This window comes from Pelodiscus sinensis, chromosome 7 (genome assembly GCF_049634645.1).
Source record: "Pelodiscus sinensis isolate JC-2024 chromosome 7, ASM4963464v1, whole genome shotgun sequence".
In the NCBI taxonomy this organism is placed as follows: domain Eukaryota; kingdom Metazoa; phylum Chordata; order Testudines; family Trionychidae; genus Pelodiscus; species Pelodiscus sinensis.
In genome coordinates this window covers 61036479-61051602 of record NC_134717.1, presented here as the reverse complement: position 1 = coordinate 61051602, position 15124 = coordinate 61036479, and the positions used below count along the sequence as shown (strand labels likewise).

Here is a 15124-nt window from a genome sequence, read left to right as displayed (position 1 = left end):
TGTGCATCCAGATCTCGTCTTTGAACACCTTAGCAGCTAGGTGGATGCCAAATGGCCTTTTAATGTTGATAAATGCAAAAGTAATGCACACTGGAAAAAATAATCCCAGCTATGCATACAAAATGATGGGGACTAATTACCCCCATTACTATTATCACTCGAGAGAGATCTTGGAGTCATTGTGGATTGTTCTCTGAAAACATCCACTCTGTGTGCAGCAGCGGTCAAAAAAGCAAACAATGTTGGGAATCATTAAAAAAGGGATAGAAAATAAGCCAGAGAATCTTATTGCCTCTGTATAAATCCATGATATGCCCACATCTTGAATACTGCGTACAGATGTGGTTGCCTCATCTCCAAAGAGATATATTGGCATTAGGAAAACGTTCAGAAAAGGGCAACAGAAATGGCTAGGGGTTTAGAACGGTTGCCATATAAAAGCAATTAAAAAGACTGGGACTTTTCAGCTTAGAAAAGACTATAGGGGGATATGGTAGAGGTCTATAAAATCGTGATTGGTATGGAGAAAGTGAATAAGGAAATGTTGTTTACTTGTTCCTACAACATAAGAACTAGGGGTCACCAAATGAAATTAATAGGCAGCAGGTTTAAAACAAAGTAGTATTTCTTCACACTGCACACAGTCAATCTGTGGAACTCCTTGCCAGAGGATGTTGTGCAAACTAAGACTTTGCTAGGGTTAAAAAAAGAGCTAGATAAATGCATGGAGGAAAGGCCCTCACTGGTGTATTTCACACTTAGGACTATTTCATGCTCACGACTGTTATCTTGACTGGAGCTGTGTTCTTCCAAGCTAATGGTCCTTTCATCCCAATTTTCACAGCAATTCCTCCACCCACAAACCTGCAGTTTGTTCAGGTAACTCCCACCAGCCTGAAAGTCAACTGGAATGCGCCCAGTGTTCGTCTCACTGGCTACAGAGTGCGAGTGAATCCCAAGGAAAAGACGGGGCCCATGAAAGAAATCAACCTCTCCCCAGACAGCACGTTTGCTGTTGTGTCAGGATTAATGGTGACTTTTTAACCTTTTATGTTATCAGTGCAGTGTGTGTGTGGGGGGGGGAGGAGGATTGGATTTTTTTAAGCAATTGAAAAATGTGTTCGGCTAGGACCTCAGTGTGGGTAAATCAGCAGTTCTCCTGCCCATCTGGCCTTTGTTTTAAGTGTGGCCCCTTCTGGCCTTAGACTCTATTTGTTGGGTTTTTTACCGGAAGCTTCTGAATTGTACAAAAATGAGTTTGGTTTTGTGTGGTTATTTTCATTCAATTCCTTGTCAAACAAGCTGCTGTAAACTGGATTGGTTCCATGGAGTCCAGGGCTGATCTGACCCAATTAATCGCCGTTTAATTGGAACTTCCGTGGAAGTGTTGCTCAAAGCAGAGCCCCCTTTGGGAGTACCAGGTTTCTGTGAGCGTTCGGTAGCGCAGGCCATGATTACCTTCGTCTCACGAGTACTAAGCCTTTGGAGCCCAGAGACGACTTTCTGCCCCTCAAAGTCATTCAGGTTTCCACTGTAACTTCTTCTACTTCCGTGTGTGTGCAGGCTTGCCGATGCCTCTGGCCCCACCCCTTGCAGGCAAGACTCCGCCCCTTCTGGGAGCATGGAGCTGGGACACCCTCTGCTTTGCCCAGAGGCCCGGGGAGGCTGTCGGCGCCCCTCAGCGTGCATGCTATTAGAGATGTAGATACAGAAAGCAGATAATCACGCTTCTCTTTGGTCAGCTACCTTGCCAGTAAATACCACGACTGCACTCCCAAATGCTGGCTCACGTTCATGGACAGTCTGGGGTTCCCCATGCCAGCAGCCCGTGCTCTACCAGCCTTCCCACTTCTTTCTTTTTCACGTATTTATTTCCAATGTATTTTTAAAGTCACGATTTCAAGCTGTTTTATCTGAAACATGAGAGTGGGGAAAAAGGGCAGACAGTCTGAATCTCTTTGACTTGCATCTGTTTTATACTACACTAACTACCACTGACCTGAACCAAGAGACGCTATTTCTCGAAGCTGAAAATCGGGCCTGCCTTCTTGTTCTGCATTTAACTGGAACGAAATCTAACCAGGCTGCTGAGGGACATCCATAGTGACTAGCCAATAGGACTTGACCAACTACCGGATAAGCGCCTGTTATTTCCCTAGTGTCCCAACCTGACTTGCTTTCCTAAAGATTAGCCGTTCCACGGCGCTGCCTTACCATTGTGTGCCTTTATTTCTAGGTGGCAACCAAGTATGAAGTCAGTGTGTACGCTCTGAAGGACTCTCTGACTAGCACGCCGGCCCATGGTGTGGTCACCACCCTTGAGAGTAAGCAACCCTGCCTTACAAATAGCAGCAGGTAGCAGGCATGGAGTCCGCCGGCTAAGTCCTGAATAAGGACCCAGCAGAAGCAACTGGGTGAAGTCACAGGAGCATGTGGCCCTTTGAAAACAGCTGATGAATTTCATAGGTTCTGTTAGGGGAATTTTTTCTCTTAATGCCCCTATTCCTCCCCCTCCCCAAATATCACATCTGTTCATTAGACCAGCGGGTTTCAAACTTTTTTCTCACAACCCAGTTTAAGAATATTGTTGCCCAACATAATGGGACAGGAGTGCAGGCTCCGGGGTGGGGCTGAGGAGAGCTTTGTGGTGCAGGAGAGGGCTCTGGCTTTGGGGAGGGGGGGAGAGCTGGAGTAGGAGGGCTTATCTTGAGCAGCTACCAGTCAACAGTGCAGCAGGGGGGCTGAGGCAGCTTCCTGACTCTACAGACCCTGCTGCACCTTAGAAGCAGCTGGCGGCAGGCTCCCAGCTAATGGGAGTGTGGGGTTAGTGCTGGGGGCAGAGGCAGTGCATGGTGCCCTGTGGGCTCTTTTGCTCCCGCCCCCAACTAGGAGTTGGCCACTTCCGGGGCACAGCACAGTCTGTGGTGCCAGGACAGGCAGGGAGCTGCCTCAGCGCCCCCACTGATCACCTGATCCCCTTGCAGCAATGAGACCTAGCACCCAACATCCCACCACTCCTAATGTGAAAACCAGTGCGTTAGACTGACCTCAGTTCCTTCTGTGCAGACATCAGCCCTCCCCGCAGGGCCCGTGTGACAGACGCTACCGAGACGACCATCACAATCACCTGGCGCACTAAGACCGAGACCATCACCGGTTTCCAGGTGGAAGCCGTGCCGGCAGATGGCCAGAGCCCCATTCAACGGACCATCACTCCTGATGTTAGAACCTACACCATCACCGGTAAATAGCTCCTTCAGCAGCCGCCTCTCCCTTGTAATCTTTCAGCTGCCCAGCTCAGAGACACACTTGGTGGTTCTGTGCTGGGGATCCTGGGGTGGGAATGGAGCTCAGATGGACTTTGGGCTTCCTCCTGCTGATCGTGTAACGTGCACACATTCCCCAGAGCACCCTCGGCAAAACTCCGTCCTCCCAGGCCCTCGGAGAGGAGAGCTCCCATTGACGCTCACCAGAGAGGTTGCTGAATGAGGCCTGGATGGGATGGGAGTGCAGGAAACCAGTCTTGTGAGGTTCGGCCGGGGAGGGAAGTGTGTTCCAGAGCAGCTGCCAAGGAAGCGCACTTGTTCACACCATTAATACTCTCTTAGGGTCACATTTTTCACTTGCCCTTTGCAGACCTTGTTTCATATCCTGCGGAGAGCCCTGTTAGTCCAGAGTTCCAGCTATCGGATTTTATGCAGGACTGATATTTCTCAACCTCCTCATTAGGAATCTTCCAAGATCTGAATAGATCTTCGGGGACTCTACCCTCTTGCTTACGTTCCCTTGCCATTCTTTGCGCTCAAGTTTTCTGCTGGTTCCCTTGTTTCATTTGTCCCGTCGTTAGTCCTCCCCCGATCATTCAGAACTAATGAGAACAACGTCCCCATCTCCTGGTAGCAATCCTTTATGCACTCACTGAGCATAGTTTTGTGCCCTGCATCAGACGTTGAGACAGCAGTGGTGGTGGGAGAAGGCTAGCTGCCCCGTTAGAAGATGGGTATTTCTCAATGGTAACAACCTTCTCGGATTTAGGAGGGAGGTTTTTCAAAAGCACTCGGCGTCAACTTCATTCTGCTCCCTTTGACTTCAGCAGGAGCAAAATTAAGACAAAGGGATGCTTCTGAAAATCTCATCTTTTGTTTTTTGCAAGTCTACAGCCAACCCGGGCATTAAGAACTAGTTAAAGTATGGTGATAGCGTTGATTGCTGCTGCTTTCTAACCAGCAAGGCTGAAAGTGTCCTATTTCTACTCCAATTCCAGGCTTGCAACCAGGCACGGACTACAAGATCTACCTTTACACCATGAATGAGAATGCCCGCAGTTCCCCTTTCGTGATTGATGCTTCCACCGGTAATGGTGCTTTGCGTTTGTTTACACACAAACGGAAATTCTACCTGAGCTGTCTTTGACTTTGATCATGGCTATATTTTACTGCATTTCACCGCCATCTTCTTCCCCTTGAGCAGTGGGTGATCGCAGCCCAGGGAAACCTTTTATTTCTCTTCAGCCCTCAGGACAAGGGACATGAAGTCCTGCAGGCTTTTACGACGTTGCTGAACTGATTTTGTTTGCTCTTAGCCATCGATGCGCCTTCCAACCTGCGGTTCCTCACAACCACAAGCAACTCCCAGCTGATTACTTGGCAGCCGCCCCGGGCCCAGATCACAGGTTACATCATCAAATACGAGAGACCTGGCGCACAGCCCAAGGAGCTGATCCCACGCCCTCGCGCTGGCACCACGGAGGCCACTCTCACCGGTACGTCTGTCCCGTTGGGGAGTTCCTGTGCTTAGTGCCCTCTTCGCTGACCGGAGCATCCCTCTTTGAGGGCTTTGCCTACGTGATTTGGGGGGTAGGGCACAGCATATGGCTACCAGCACCATAGGTCTTGGCCCCGGTGGGGATCCAACACTGTCGGGCAGTGTTCTCCAGCCTTTGTAAGCCCAAGATCCCTTTCTGAATTTAAGTCAATCCAGGCTCTACCTCAGACCCAAATACCCTTGTCCAGCCACCACCAGCTTGCCCACGGCTGGAGCTCCTTCCCCCTGCCTTCTCGGAGGCCCTGCCCTGCTTGCTCTGTGAAGATGGGATAAAGGAGAACAGTGAGGGGACACCCTGACATCAGCACCCCCTCCTTTCCCTCCACAGCAAGCAGGAGTGTCCTGGGGGGCAGGAGTAGCATGGCAATGGTGGGAGGGGCAGCTGAAGTGGCTGGTCAAACCAGTCAGTCACCTACCAGAAGATCCCAGTCTACTGGCTGGAGACCACTGCTATAGAGGGGTGCATGTGGACAGAACCTTGGCTCCACTCCATCCCCCTCCATGTGCCAGCCAATGCTGCTGAGCAAGCACGGAAGGACCAATCACCTGTACCCGGGAAGGGGCTGGTGCCGATTATGCTCAGCTAGAGCTCGGAGAAGCCAAAGAGAACTTTTTGGTGCCCAGAATCACACTTTGGCTCCCTCGCTGTTTCCAGCACTGCACCTCTGAGCTGGCCCGTGTGCACGGCCTAACCCTCACTGAGCAACTATCCAGCCTGCTGTCGCTTTTTAGCAAACACAGTCTGAAGTGTCTTCGTTGTTCACTCACAATGGGAGCTCTAGAGTCCAGGTCTTTCCTCCCCAAAGGATTATGGGGGACAATCGCGATCACAACCGATGGCTTGGTAAGGACTGTGATTGGAGAAGGCAGTGTACTTGTGTGGTGAGCAGGAGCATTAGAAACCACAGCAGGGAGCAAAACCGTGACAAGTCTCTGGTTAGCTATCCCAGACTATCATTTAGTAACTAAGGGCTTCCTTCTTCTTCTCCTCCCCAGGTCTGGAGCCAGGAATTGAATATACCATCTACATCATCGCTGTGAAGAATGCTCAAAAGAGCGAGCCACTGGTTGGCAGGAAAAAGACAGGTAAAATAATTTTCTCTGAGAAGTTGACTCTTTTCCTCCCTGGGGAATTAGTCTCAGTTCTGGGGTAATGTCTTTTCCAGACGGCTAACGTTACCACATTGCTTAAAATATCCTTTTCAGTTGAGTACGTCATTAATTGAGTACATGCTTTCCCGAAGTGACCGTCTGCTTGTACAAAGTGGCATTCTGCTGTCATTGTCTTTTTTTCCCCTCTTAAAAAAAAAAAAGAGCCAAGTTTTCATAAGCAACTGTTCAGCACACGGCCTCTTCTATTGCAGAACAATGTAAAGCGCATTTCAGTGGGCTCAAACAGAGGACATGAGCTTGCATTTGGTTTGTTTTCTTCTGGGTGTCTCCCTTCCCCAATGAAATGAAGGCGAACGCTCGCTTTTCCTTCTAGCCTGTGATGGGTTCAGTGGGAGAAGCCCACCTAGTCAGAAGATGTTTATTGGATAAACACTTGATCTGTTTGAAGTTGTCTGAATTTTGTGTCTAGTCTTCAAGGAGGATGCAGCAAGTCAAATCCTTGCTGTCCTGCTGGAGACCTGAGTAGCATAATAGTGAAAACCTTAGGCGCATGCTAAGGGAATCTTCAATGGATAGACTACGAACGTCTATTTCAATCTCATCTTTTCTTAATTTGCATATTGGTGGCATCTCTGCGGTGCAGTGATCACAGCTTGGGCTCAATATAGGTTGAACCTCTCCAGTCTGGCACCCTCAGGACTCTATCAGTTCCAACCCAAGAATCTTCTGGACTATGGGAGCTCATGTTATCTAGCTGCATTACAACACACTACTTATTGGGCTCTTAAAGGACTTTTAGGGGTAAATTGGAGCTAAATAACAGCACAGAACACGGACAGCCAGGACTGGTGGCCGTAAACAAACTTTATGGGACTGCAGGAAGAGTGGACACACCCACGATTAGTGAGCTGGATGTCCACTTAAATCATTCCGGATGATGGATGCTTCCAGACCAGAGAGTTGTGGACTAGAAAGGTTCAACCTAAGAGTTCTGGACTAGAGAGGTTCAACCTATAGTGTGAAAATTAATAAAAGTTCTCACCCTCAAATATAGAGGGGAAAAAAAGCCTCAGTCCTCCCAGAGGTACTAAAAAGTGAGCTGTACTCATGAGACAGCTGCTAACATTGAGTTGCTTTGAGCAGTTTACAGCATTCGCTGTAGTTGCCTAGTTTATTACTAACGCTGGGGCTTAAGGTGCTTGGCTTTATTGCTTCTAACCTTTCTTTGGCTAGACGAGCTCCCGAAGCTGGTAACCCTGCCGCATCCCAACCAAGGTGGACCGGAGATTCTGGACGTGCCTTCCACCGTGGAGAGGACACCTTATCTCACCAACAGGTTTGACAATGGAAACGGTATCCAACTTCCAGGCACCAGTGGCCAGCAAACGCTAGGAAACCAGGGACAACAAGTCTTTTTTGAGGAACACGGCTTTAGAAGGACCACCGCTCCCACCACGGCGACCCCCATTCGGCACCGGCCGGGCCTGCAGACCCCAGATGTGGATGAAGAGATTGACCTTGGTAACAGGTACTCAATACAGAGAGTGGACTTGGTTCAGCCTTCATTCCCTCACTCACTAGGGCCCAGGCGCAATGACACTACAGGCCAGGAAGCTCTCTCTCAAACAACCATCTCTTGGAGGCCCCTGCTGGAGAGCACTGAATACGTCATCTCCTGCCAGCCAGTGGGCACTGATGAAGAACCTTTACAGGTAATGAACTGTTCGTTTTTCTTAGATGCACTGTGAGTTCTGCTAGCAGGTGGGTCGTGACAATGGCAGCCCATGCACATTTAAGGAGAAAGGACCAATTCTAGCTTCCTTTGAGTGCATTCTAGAATTGCTAAGAGTTTGTTCTAGATTCTAACTTCCCGTGGGTGCATTCTAGAATTTGCTTATATGCGTCCATCCTAAGTACCGTCTGCAGGCCACTTCCCAGATTAGCAGTAACAAAAGGGTTAATGCTCTTTGGGTCTTGAGGGGCAGGAAATTCAGAGTGATGCTGTGACTAGGGGAGAACACAAGGACCCCGGAACACCGTTGATCTACACGGTATTAGCACTACCTTATGGTGATTAGCACTACCTTATGGTGATGCTTGGGGATCTTATCCTATAAGTGCTTGGCAAGAGACCTAGATAAGATTGTGGAATCTCCATCACAGGAGGGCTTTATTAAGAACAGGTGAGACAAACAGCTGTTAGGGATGGTCTTGATAACACTTAGACCTGCTTCAGTGCAGGGGACTGGACAAGATGCCTTAGTGAGGCCCATTCCAAGCCTACATTTCTATGATAGTATCACAGTACTGGAATGAGGAAGCTAGGTTACTATTGCTGATCTAAAGGTGGTCCTTGGTCTACCAAAGTTGACTTGGGTGTTTTGGGCAAGTCCCTTCACCTTCCTCTCCCACTGAGTCCCGTACGAAGACACCAGCTTGCAGCCGGAGAAGCACGCACTTTCTAACGTCAATTCTGTGGCAATGTAATTGCAGTTCAGAGTTCCTGGAACTTCCTCGTCTGCTACACTGACCGGCCTCACCCGCGGGGCCACTTACAACATCATCGTGGAGGCATTGAAAGATCGCAGGAGGCACAAGGTGTTGGAAGAGGTCGTCACCGTAGGCAATGCGGGTAGGTTAACGCGGGAAAGTCTGGGCAAAAATCTGCTTTGCACCTCTGATCCACAGCCTAGATCCCACTGGGCGGGTGCTAAGCTGTCATGCCATACATTGGCAGAATCCGTTTGTTTTTTCGTTTCAATGGACACTGGCTTTATGGCACAGATGATTATGCAGCACTACCTTGGTGATCAGAGCTATGCTAGGCTGCTGCTTGAATGTGCTTAGAGACCCAAGGTGGATGACAACTTCTGTTGGCTGTTTTATTGCTCCAACTTCTGTTGTAAGAGGGAGTGTGGGAGTGTCCTAGAGGAAGTCAGAGATGCTAGGGCTGTGATAATGCTGGGGTCATAGCGGACATTTCTATGCCAAATTGCTGGTACCAAACAAATGTACCTACTCCGAGGAAGGACTAACTCAGGGTTCATCTCCTCTTTCGGCTCCAGTGACCCATGGATGGGGATTGGCCCGGTGAATTATCTCATTGCTTAACAGAGTTGCCTGTTCGGAGGCTGTGGGCCACAGAGTCCAGTTCGTGGCTCCCAGCTGTGGTGTAACCAACATCTCTCCTGGCTGTAAATCGCCTGGCATGTTCTCTGTATGCAAGCCAACCAGTTGGGTAGAACCTAACTCTGCACCTGAGCAGATTTTGGGAACCTACAAGAGCATTATAGCTCCCTGAGAGGTGTACACCTCTGTCATTTACACTCTGACCCACAACAAAGCCTTAACTCCTGCCCCCCATTGTGCATCATAGAATCCAAATGCCTACTGCTCTGTGTGAGGGCAGCATGTTTCTCCAAAGGCAAGTGAGTCTGATCGCTGCTTTCCAGCAGCAAATGCAAAACGTGCACCCGTGAAACCTGGCAGCTCAAAATGAAGGAAAAAACCCTACTTTCACCTATGAGGGTTTTATCCTCCCCCTACCGCTCCGCCAGGAGCACCTGGGAAATAACTCCTAAGGAGGCTGTAGTACTGATGCAAAGCAAGTTCTCCAGCCCTAAGGGAAGGTGCATGCAGTTACCACGGTTCTTCTTTCCAGGCTTGTATCCCGTGTCTGACGCCTGCTTGCTTGCTTTTCTTTCCAGTGTCTGAAGGTGTGAACCAGCCATCGGACGACACCTGCTACGACACATACACTGGCTCCTTCTACTCCATCGGCGAGGAATGGGAGCGGCTGTCTGATACGGGCTTCAAACTCTGGTGCCAATGTTTAGGCTTTGGCAGTGGTCACTTCAGATGTGACTCCTCTAGTGAGTAGCTTGGTCCACCCCTGCCTACCACTCCACACCGGGCTAAATGAGCACCCCTCGCATGTTTGGCAGACCCAAACATGAGGCAAATAAATGCATATTCTAGTACCTGACTCAACGATGGAAAACTTAACTGTGGTTGAAAACTGCTGTTCAGCTGTGGCCATGTCTCTATTTATTTATAATGCTTTAGAAAGGAAACAATCTTTTTCCCTTCCCTTGCATGGGGAATCCAGTTAATGCTTAAAAATGAGAGCGACTGAGTTGGTAAAGTGGCTCTGAACAGTCATTTAAGCACCCCTTGAGGATTAAATATATTTAACCTCTAAACTCTAATTTTGTACATCCGTGCAATGGATTTGCTACCACTGCCATTCAGTTCTGTGAGCATGGGACAAAGTCCATGGCTGGTTTTGAATAGGCACTCGTAACACCATGAGGCTGGCGGTCAGCACTGCCAAACAGCACTGTGGCAGTAGCGTGGAGTTGGAGTCTTTGCAGGAGTTGACAAAATTCAGATGAAGGCGAAGGGATGAAACAGTCAGCGTGATTAAGTGATTCTGTAGGGCATGCCTCTTGCTGATTTAAATTGTGCTTTTTTTCTGTTACAAAGTTAAGCAAAGCACAAAGGGAATTTCTGTTGTACATAGATTTCAAAGCTAATTGCCACAAAGACGACATTTGTTCAAAGGTCTCATCGTTCTATTTCATCATATGGTACACCAAGTTTAATTTCCCATTATTAGTGTGAAATGCTGTAGTTACTTTTTTTAAAACACAAGGGTTACGTCTAGATTGGTATGATTTTCCGCAAATGCTTTTAACGGAAAAGTTTTTCTGTTAAAAGCATTTGCGGAAAAGAGCATCTAGATTGACAGACGCTTTTCTGCAAAAGCACTTTTTGCGGAAAAGCGTCCGTGCCAATCTAGACGCGGTTTTGCGCAAGAAAGCCCCGATTGCTATTGGGGCTTTTTTGCGCAAAACAGTTTTTAGCTGTCTACACTGGCCCTCTTGCGCAAATACATTTCCGGAAAAGGGCTTTTGCCCGAACGGGAACATCAAAGCATTTGCGCAAGAAGCACTGATTTCGGACAGTAAAACATCAGTGCTTTTGCGCAAAATCAAGCGGCCAGTTTTTGCGCAAAAGCGACTGCTTGTGCGGAAAAACTTGCCAGTCTAGATGCAGCCTAGTACACTTCCTCCCTTGCCCCTCTCAAGTGTCAATTCCCAGGATCCCATCTCTACCCAATTGACATTAACAACTTTTCCCACCCATACTTTCCTGGGGAAGCTCCTCACACCTTTTCCAAAGTTTAAAATGGCCCTCCTTGGCTAAACCTCTCATGCTTCCTCTCCCCAACTGTCGATTTGAGACAACTCTACTCAAGTCCACAGAATTGTGCCAGTTTACACAAGCAGTGAATTTCTCCTTGGACTTTGGATTTCTCTGTCCTTCCTTGGGTTGGTCTATGAGGCTTCATAGAGGATTTCTCCGTCCCCTAAGCAACTGGGCTTAGACTAACCACCTGCCTCTCTTTCCTCTGGTTCATTCAGAATGGTGCCATGATAACGGAGTGAGCTACAAGATCGGGGAGAAGTGGGACCGCCAGGGCGAGACTGGCCAGATGATGAGCTGCACATGTCTTGGCAACGGAAAAGGAGAATTCAAGTGTGACCCACGTACGTCCCTTCATGGTGCATGCTGACACGAACTCTGTTTTCAGGCTTTCATCTTACCCATCTCTTAGAATTTCACCACAGAATGGGTGGACCTAAGCCCTGGTCTACCCCACAGCTGAAGGTCGAAATAAGATACGTAAATAACGTAGCTGGAGTCGACCTATCTTAAATTGAGTTTCCATACTGCCCATGCAGCAGGAGACCAACGGAAGCAAACGCTCCCTTCAGCTTCCCTTACTCCTCACAAAAGGAGGAGTACTGGACACCAGCCGGAGCTGCCCTCAGTATTCCATGTACAAGTTCATACGTGATCTACTAAGTCGAATGCCAGATCAAACTCTGGAGCGTCGATCTTCTGTGTAATGTAGACGTGCCCTAAGTGCGGTTAAAATGTCTGGTTTGCTCTACCATGGCGCCCCCTGGTGGGTAAACAGTTGCAGGGACTTAAGGCAGGATCTCTGGATTTGAAAGCATGAACTAAAAGACCCTTCTGTGTTACACAAGGCTGTAGCAGGCTCATCAACCTTTACTGCTGTTAGTTGAGACAGACAACTGCATTGTCTTACAGCTGATAAGTGAGTGCTTTAAACCAACTCATTTACCCCAAGCCAATCAGTGAATCATTGGCCAAATTGGAAATGGTGGTTCTGGCTCCTAGGTTCTTGTTCTAACTAACCACCTGCCTTTCCCCCAAGGTCTTAATCCATAAAAGCAATTATCAACCATGTGACAAACCACCTGCCTTTCCCCCAAGGTCTTAATCCATAAAAGCAATTATCAACCATGACAGACTCTTACTTCTTCCTCTCCTTCTCCGTAGATGAGGCCACGTGCTATGACGATGGGAAGATGTACCACGTAGGAGAACAGTGGCAGAAAGAATACCTGGGTGCTATCTGCTCCTGTACTTGTTACGGAGGACAGCAGGTAGGTAGAACTAGTCTGGCCTGCTGTGATGAGGCATAGGATTGGAAAAATCAGGGTTTAGGTGATGGGAGAGAAAAAATCAGAGGTGAATCTCAGAAGTGCAAGTTGGCTTCCTTTGTGCCGTTTCCAGTGCACCACTTAGAGGTTCTCAAATTCCGGCCCCAGGCCATTCGTAGTCTCTGAAGATGGGTCACAAGGGGCTAGCTCATCTCCTGGCCAGCTGCTGAATTAGTCAGACTTGCCTAACATTTTTCCACACTAATGGCTTAGCGGGGATAGTCCTGGGTTCAGTCGGCAGGGATGTGGGAGATGCTATTGGGACTGAGGGGAGAGGTGTTCATGAAACAGTTTCCCTGTTGCACGGCAACGGCATCTGACTGGGGGATGTGTGTTTCCAAAGGGCTGGCGTTGTGACAACTGCCGCAGACCTGGTGCGGAGGCGGCCCCCGACGGCACTGCTGGCCACTCCTACACGCAGTTTTCACAGAGATACCACCAGAGCACAAATACTGTAAGTTGAGGCGCCCCCGTTTTTCATTGAGTCTTGCCTGGGGGTGGGGGAAGTGTGTATTAACTAAATTTCTCACAGGTACTCTCCTCACAAACCCACCCCCAGGGACTAAGGGTGGGGGGCTGGCCATACAACAGTACCTACCTGTAATTTAAGTGTGGGGAGCTCAGGGCGGGATGTGTGGGGTGGATGCAGGAGTTAGGACTGGGGCCGGGAATGCAGGAGTCCTAAAAACTTGGCCTTGTTTAGCAAAGAATACTCTCCTACTTTGCTGCATTTTCCAAACCTTCACGTTATGGCAAATCAATAGACTGGTTTGTTTGTAGTGAGAAATCTTAACAGCTGCAAATGCAAAGAGTTTGGCTGCCTCTCTCCGCTGAGATTATGAGGTCTCTAGCACTAATGGGTTTTCTTTCCTCCTGACAGAATGTCAATTGCCCGATTGAGTGCTTCATGCCCTTGGATGTGCAGGCCGACAGACAACATCGACCGGGAAAGTAACTCCCAGTAAGTCTTACAACACCGACCCAAACTGATCAAGGTGACCATCCAAACTGGGGTGATGCTTGCAAAACCAGATCTTCGAGAACGTCCTTCTGCTCCAGAGTCACTTACCCAGCTTAAGCTCAAACTCACAGCTTCTCCAAGCATCATGCTTGGACTGTTTCAGACTTTTCTCAGTGTATTGTCTCTTTTCTCAGTGTTCAATACCATTCAGTATTTTCAAATGAAAGACGCTAAATTGGGAATTGGTTGGAGATCAAAATAATACCAGTAGAGTGTGGAGGGGGAACAAATGGGACAGAATGCCCCCATGCCATGCAAACAAATTAATGAGAATGACTCTACAGGAAAGTACACTGCACACTTTGTTTCCACCAATGTGTGCGGCCAGCAATAATCTAGTGACTGCATACTCCATCACTGTGATACTTAAAATATGCACAGTCCTAATTCTTTCTAAATGATCCTATTATTTTTCTAGCTGTATCTTTGTATCTCATACTGTTATTTATCAATTTTGTTCCCCGTCCCTCAAGTGTTTTTATATGAGGAAAAAAATGCATTGACATTTAGTATGCAGTTGACAGAGGAATTGGGTGTAATTATGATCGGTGATTATTTTTATACTGTAAGTGCCAAAGCTCTACTACTGTGGAAAGACAACTCTTTTAATAAAAAGATTTACAAACCAACTGATCAGTGATTTTTTTTTTTTTTTAATTTCATTTGTAGTGTTGCAGAGAGGCTCAGGGAAAGAAGGGGTATGGTGGAATAGCTTTGATTTTGGAAGTAAGGGTGCATCTACACTGCATGGCTATTTCGGGATACCAGAGGTATCCTGAAATAGTGCGCCCATTATTTTGAAAATTTTTCGAGATGACGGGCAGCTTGTTAAGACGCGGGATAGCTATTTTGGCATCCTGGTAAACCTCGTTCCACGAGGATTAAGGGATGTCTGGAAATAGCGCATTATTTTGAAATTTGGCGCTGTGTAGACCCACATTTTGAAATGAAATGCACATTTTGTGCTACTCAATTTGAGTATCTTATTTCAAGTTTAGGGTGCTGTGTAGATGCACCCTAAGATAGGACAGCCATCTCTGCAATATGAACCTAAAAAGAGTATTTGCTGATTGCTGCTTTTTCTTTACGAGAACTAAGAAAATATTTGAATGACAGTAGCCTCAACACACCAGTGGAACTCAAAGCAGCATGGAGTTAGGACAAATCCCACAGAGCTAGTGAGTGAGTGTTTCAAGCCAGAGCCCATCTGATATCACACAAAGGAAGTCTCTCTTTTTTTTTTTTTAAATACAGGAAACTGAAGAATAGCCTCATTTCAACAAGGTACTTAAATATGTGACTAGCTTCAAGCACTTGTATTCTCTCATCAATTATAATTGAACTACTGACATGCTTAAATGTAGCCATATGCTTAAATATTTGCTGTACTCACATGATTCACCCAGGATGTCAAAGGAAAGTAGCAAAGGCAGGAACTGAACCTAAGTCTCTGAAATCAGGCCTATTCCTTAGATACACAATTGCCCATACAGCGTAAGCACTGGGGGAAGATTATAAATTATCTTAATTTCCCTCTCCTTATAACTATGGATGGAGGATAATTCAGTCGCTCATTTCTGAGCACACAAAAAAGATACCTGCCTCAAAGAATTTAGATTCATACTTCACT

The 15124-nt window shown here is 47.6% G+C and overlaps 1 protein-coding gene across 1 annotated transcript in view; it reads left to right on the top strand.

Moving 5' to 3' along the window:
• Positions 1-14123, top strand: part of FN1 (fibronectin 1) — a 71110-nt gene extending 56987 nt beyond the window's left edge. The window contains 13 exon segments of the mRNA XM_075933958.1: positions 845-1032; positions 2237-2324; positions 3067-3243; positions 4265-4354; positions 4583-4762; positions 5821-5910; positions 7171-7649; positions 8431-8569; positions 9645-9809; positions 11364-11489; positions 12310-12416; positions 12817-12927; positions 13354-14123. Coding sequence (XP_075790073.1) covers positions 845-1032; positions 2237-2324; positions 3067-3243; positions 4265-4354; positions 4583-4762; positions 5821-5910; positions 7171-7649; positions 8431-8569; positions 9645-9809; positions 11364-11489; positions 12310-12416; positions 12817-12927; positions 13354-13428 — 2015 coding nt within the window. The 3' untranslated portion in view covers positions 13429-14123.
• Positions 14124-15124: the final 1001 nt, after the last annotated feature.